The 6,480-nt window shown below is 38.3% G+C and overlaps 1 protein-coding gene across 7 annotated transcripts in view; it reads left to right on the top strand.

Annotated features, from left to right (window-relative positions):
- The window catches only part of PAX7 (paired box 7), a 321,139-nt gene extending 317,560 nt beyond the window's left edge, over positions 1 to 3,579 (top strand). For all 7 annotated transcript variants that reach the window (XM_085898758.1, XM_085898757.1, XM_085898752.1 and 4 more), the window contains one exon: positions 450 to 3,579. In XM_085898758.1, coding sequence (XP_085754884.1) covers positions 450 to 568 — 119 coding nt within the window. In that variant the 3' untranslated portion in view covers positions 569 to 3,579. The remainder of the gene's footprint in view (positions 1 to 449) is intronic.
- The last annotated feature ends 2,901 nt before the right edge of the window (positions 3,580 to 6,480 follow it).

Raw genomic sequence — 6,480 nt, 5'->3', positions numbered from 1 at the left:
GCTGTACTTTTGTCAACTCTCAGTTAATAAAACCTATTGTCCCCAGAAAATGTTGCTCACTGGTCCATATTTATTTTTCACACTGGAGAAGTGACACCAAGAGGAGGACATGAAATCACCACCGATATGACTTTGTAAAAAATAAATACATCGTGTTAAGCTTTGCATATAAACTGGACCTAGCTGGTAGATTTATTTTAAAAACTGGTCCCAGCATGGGAAAAAAAATTTCTGACCAGGATGGTGGTGGTTGGGATTGGTATCGTGGGGTAAGGGTCTCCAAAAGCAGGATACGCCTTGTCAAAATGGACAATTGACAAGATATTTTTTTAATAAATGATTGTCCAGATAGTCCAGCGTATGTGACATGCATCATCATTACTTATCCTCATGTAGGCCATACATTCAAAACATTGACTGATTCTACTTTATATTCCCCTTCTCTGCAGCTGCTGCAGACTACCTCGCAAAGAACGTCGGACTGAATGGACAGCGGCGGCTCAAACTGGGTGAGCATTCAGCCGTCCTGGGCCTCTTACAAGTTGCTGAGACTGGACAGGCCTATTAGAGCACCAAGCGAGCTTGGTGATTCTTAGATAAACGATCTGTCGGACATCCCAGCGCATCAAGCCAAGCATGATAGCACTGGGAAGCGAAGCATAGCACTCAATGCGTGAAGGGCCAAAAGTGCAGGCTATGGATGCAATCATCAACGGCAAGATTATATGGACATTTTTCTCAGCAGTACTTTAATTACCCTCATGCTCTTCTAAAAATCATCAATTTATCCCTCAATCTGTGTCGTCAACCCATTGCTTCTGTTATGGCTTTTGAAATGGCCAGGCTTAAGGCAGGGCTTACGTCAGTGGAACAAAGTGCTGAAGAACCAGGATTTTATCGAAGTGCATTGCACTATCGAATCAACAGATACCAATGTATGAACATAAAATGACCTCGGTTGAGAAACGGAGTGATGTCCATGAGGCTTCAGGAGGTGTCCCATATATTCTCACCATGTTACAGAAACTTTACAGATTGGATGGGCAGAAACATTTGTAGTTTTGTTCATCTCACCAACAAAGTGACCATATTGTTGATCTGGGAACAGAGATCGCTTAATTTGAACAATATGAAGAGTATTTTTTGTCATGAATTTATTTCATCTATTTGTGCCGGTGATGGTTGATTATTTCTAAACATTCCATTGTGCAGAGTAAGAAGTCAATTGCGATTGAAATGTTGGACGGAAAATGATTTGCTATCCCAGGGTAGAACCCGCTACAATTACCATGCGTTGTGTTGAATATACCCTTTGAACATTGCCCTTTGACCCAAGTTTTCCATAACAATAGACGAGGCAGTCTTGGTCACGTGTTCATTGTCTGTAAAAGAGGACCGTTCATTGGAATTTCCAAAAACATATAAAAGTGCTAATGAAGTGTCGTGGTCAAATACTCGGAATACATTTAATGTCAAGATCATGGGAACCCTTTTGTCATTATCGGTGTGTGTGTGTGTGTGTGTGTGTGTGTGTGTGTGTGTGTGTGTGTGTGTGTGTGTGTGTGTGTGTGTGTGTGTGTGTGTGTGTGTGTGTGTGTGTGGGTGTGTGTGTGTGTGTGTGTGTGTGTGTGTGTGTGTAGATATATATATATATATATATATACATATACATATATATGTGTATATATACATATATATACTGTATATATATTTATATATACATATATATTTACAGTCAGACCATTCCATAATAGCTTATTTTGTTTCAATCATCATATATATTGTGTGTGTTATGATGATTGTGACTCTCAATAGTATGCTGTAACTACAGTACGTTCGTGTATGCATATCCCACTGATGTCAAATCAACATTATCAAATCAAATTGACGCATTCTAAAAACTTTTCAAATATATTTGTAATAATAATTTCTTCTTACTCTTTCTATGAATTTAGGCAAAAAAATAACAATTTAACGTTTGATTGGTGTAAAGAATGTGTTCTCCCCTCTTGTAACATGAGTGTGGGTGAGTATTAACCATGACACTCGGGATACGCGATGCAACTAAATGTGACTTTAAATGCTTTATCACCACATACATAGTGGACATAGAGGACATAGTGGACATGATTGCCATGATGCATCAGCAGTGAAAAAAGCATAACAAAAAAGACAACATTTTGTATTCCCTCTAATGCAATTGTCAATTACCATTACTATCATAACAATTCGTATTTATTACGTTTCTTGGGACACTCTGCTCCATTTTAAAAGAGACCATTCCAACATCCTGCTTTGAATCAACGTCTAAACATCCCTTTGCAGGCTGTTTATCTGATGGCAAAACAACTTGTGGATGCCAAGAATGTGTAGTGCCGAATGTCTTGTTGTAATAGTGGTGGTTCAATTATGAAACCAACTCATAGTGGTTCAGGAACATACATATAGCCAGCTGTGGTATGTTCTGTCCACAACCTCAGGACTTTCCATTTCAACTTCCTTGATATCTTCCTCTCTGCCATCAAACCCTCCTCTTTACTCCATGCATTCCTGCATATGTCTTTCATATTGACCTTCCTGCTGACCAGTTCCATCACCATAAAGAACATAATTGGGCTGAGTGTGCTTGCCTGCCTCAAAGCAATGCTAATACAGAACTTCTCCAACATTCCAGGTCCACCAAAAACTCTTGCCTTCATTCCCCTATAAATACCTTCCGAACTTCTGCTTCTGGAAATCTCATCCATTTCAGCATCACAACCACCATCTCTCTCGAGACCATGTCCTAAGCCTTCTCAAGGTCCATAATTCATCATCTCATTCCTTCTCTACTTACTCTTCTCTACCAAGCTTCTCAGTGTAAACCAACAATCTCTTCTCTGCCAACTTTCTCAGTGTAAACATCCCATCTGTTGTCCCTCTTACTTTTCTAACCCCCTGTTGTTCTTTGTCTAACCCCAGTGTTGCTTGTCCGTGCTCTATCCCTTCAAATGTTGAGCGTCAAGTAAGGAAGCAGCACGTACCTTTTTTTTTTGTCTTTGGTATGATTCGACTGGGATTTGAACTACCGACCTCCCAGACTCAGAGCAGATAACTCTATCCATTACACCACACTGAGGTAGGTGGGTTTGGGTGTGCGTGCGTGTGTGTGTGTGTGTGTGTATGTGTGTGGTATATATATATATATATACACACACACACACACACACACACACACACACACACTTCTGCGATCCACACTTGAATCTATTTTAAAGATCAAAGGTAACAAACAAAGGACAGTGGAGCCACCGACACCATGGTTTCACCCTTTTTACTGGCTCTTCAGGATGACATACCACATTGTGTACTTGTGACCATGCAAACCTACTCGGTTAAATAATGTATTGAACCTCCGAGGTTGATGATGCAGCAAGGCACAGATCACATCCCATAACAGCCAAAGCTGCATGGTTAGGTTAGGTTAGGCATAATAATCGACCAAACAACTCCTTCCAACCTGACGAAGGCAACACGGCATTAAAGGCCACTAGTACGTGCCCGTACGTGCGTGCCCGTACGTGCGTGCCCGTACGTGCATTGCCATACGTGCAAAAAAAAAAGAAAGAAAAAAAAGAAGAATTGTGACGTCAATCGTCACATCGTCATAGCACTGTGTCCTGTCATTGGTTTGGTAAATAAATGGCCATAACTTGGGAACCACTTGTCCGATTAATATCAAACCTTGAAAAGGCACATCCTCAGGTCCCCAGCAACATACCTGGCAAGTTTCAATTAGATCGGACCAGTGGTTGTCGAGAAACAGCGGTCACAGACGCACACACATATACACACACACACACACACACACACACACACACACACACACACACACACACACACACACACACACACACACACACACACACACACACACATACACACAGAGATTGCTGGAATTATAGATGGATGTAAGCATGTGCGCCACTTCATCTCCATTTTGGATGGCCTCAGCAGGCCACTCTTGTGTCTATTTTAAAGACCGAGGATGTTAAAGGTCACAAATAAAGCACAACGCTTTTGCTCGATGCTCGACAGTTCTACTGTCCTTTATTTGGGGTCCTTTAAAATTCCCGGTGTATAAAATAGACTTGAGTGTGGTCCGCAGAAGCCATCCGGAATGGAGGCGAAGTGGTGTGCATGCCCACTTGATGTTTAATGCTGTGTTGCCTTTGTCAGGTATGAAGGGCTTAATTTGGTTTATTATTATGTCCAGCCAGAATCACACTTCCTGGTGGATGTTGATGTGCAGCAAGGCAGAGTCAGTGTTGCTTGTGTGGCCAATGGCCAATGTTGCTCACATTTCATGCAGCTTCGGTTGTTATGGGATGTGAACTGTACCTTGTTGCTCCCTCAAGCTCGGAGGTATAATACATCATTTAACTGACTAGGTCTGCTTCGTCACCAGCAAATGTCAGAGGGGCTTGTTTTGGTTTATTATTCTGCCCAACTGCAATCTCACTTCCTGGTTGATGTGCAATGAGGCAGAGACAAATTTTGCTTATGTGGAAAACGGCCATTGTTGCCAACATTTCACGCAGCCTGAGCTGTTATGGGATGCGATCTGTGCCTTGCTGCTCCATCAAGCTAGGAGGCTATATATATATATATATATATATATATATATATATATATATATATATATATATATATATATATATATATATATATATATATATATATATATATATATATATATATATATATATACATATTGACTGACCCATTCCATGGACTCTGCACCCTGCTATACTGCTGATATGTTTGTTGGGAATTAGTTACAGGAATGACATTGAAAATTTGCAATAGTCATTAGCCCAGAGTCCTGACCTGAACCTAATCAAACCAATCTGATAAATCTTGGACTGCTGCTTCAGGGTCAGGGTCAACAGACAATAATTCACCATTGAACCTGCACTTGCTCTGATTGAGGAAGGTTCAATTTGCCTCCAGTATTAAGCCTGGCATCTATCAGCATTCATTCAGTACAATGTTTTAGTGACAGTGATATCCTATTCGTTCCTCAATGTCCCAATACTTTCATTTAAATTTTGATCCTGTATGTCTAAGTGTTTTTGAATCGGCCATACATAGTGGAGGTTGAAGGGGACCATGAAGTCTGAAATAAGCTAATTACTTTTATCAACGATACAATATGTGGCTCCATTCAAAAACCTATTGATAGTTTTTGCAGATATCCATTAATGCCCATTTAACCTTTCTCTTGAAGTCCATCTGAACTATCTTGCAACATTAAAGCATTCTTTGTTTGTAAATGGAGCTGCATACATATATATATATATATATATATATATATATATATATATACATATATATATATATATATATATATATACATATATATATATATATATATATATATATATATATATATATATATATATACATATATATGTATATCCACCACTGATATGATGTGTAAAAATGATGGCGGAATAGGATTTTATCCACAGCAAGGGAAATGCCTTGACTTAATGAGATTTGGTATTTTAATGACATTGATTCACTTTCTGAGATACATTTTACAAATGTTACCAAACTGTTGGCATTGCAAACATATAGACTTGCATACCAATTATGTAATTATTTTTGAACACGAGTTTAACTTCTACACACCTGATATCGCTGCTGCTTTAACCGTTAGTACGGTATTAGTAAAAAAAAAAAGACCAAATCACTGTCATCGTCAAAGGCATAAGTTATGCTTTCTTTTCAACTTTTTACACCATTTCCTTTTTAGATTGGCAACAACATAGCACTAAATTAATTTCTCGTACAATGTTTGTCCATATCCTATGTTTATATACTTTGTTAAAACTGCCATTCCTCTGTGAACACAAAGTGCAACGTTAAATATATTTCTTACTGAAACGTTTCACACATGCTTTATTTTGGAATATTCAGGTTCTAGATAGGTTCCACAAAGGCAGGTAAATGTCTAAATTTGATTTGTTATATTCTTTGCTCTGTTTGTTTTGTATATATTTCCCTGTAATTTATTCTCGGTAGCCTGAATCACAGTATAAATGCGGTATATTCGTGCCCACAGTCTGTGTGTGTCGATGGTGTCATCGCTTTACGAATACTTGGTTTCACTGTAAAGAAAGAAGTCTTAAAGTCTTAAAGTCTGAAATAAAGTGTCTAAAAAAAGTCGATATGTGTTGTATATTCTTTTTGTGTGTGTAATATTATATTTATATATATATATATATATATATATATATATATATATATATATATATATATATATATATATATGTACTGAAACGCAAAAGAAACTTACCACCTTTTAAACCTTCAAATATCAACAATAACACTGCGTGTAGTAAATGTGTGAACTTATTTGTGGAAAATAGTGTCCTCACTGTCAGACAAAATGGTCACGGATGGTCATTTGAACCTTCAATGGTCACTTCATAG

Source organism: Eptatretus burgeri, chromosome 10, assembly GCF_056783735.1.
Source record: "Eptatretus burgeri isolate ZD-2024b chromosome 10, Ebu_testis_v1, whole genome shotgun sequence".
NCBI lineage: Eukaryota > Metazoa > Chordata > Myxini > Myxiniformes > Myxinidae > Eptatretus > Eptatretus burgeri.
This window is presented reverse-complemented; position numbering and strand designations above follow the sequence as displayed.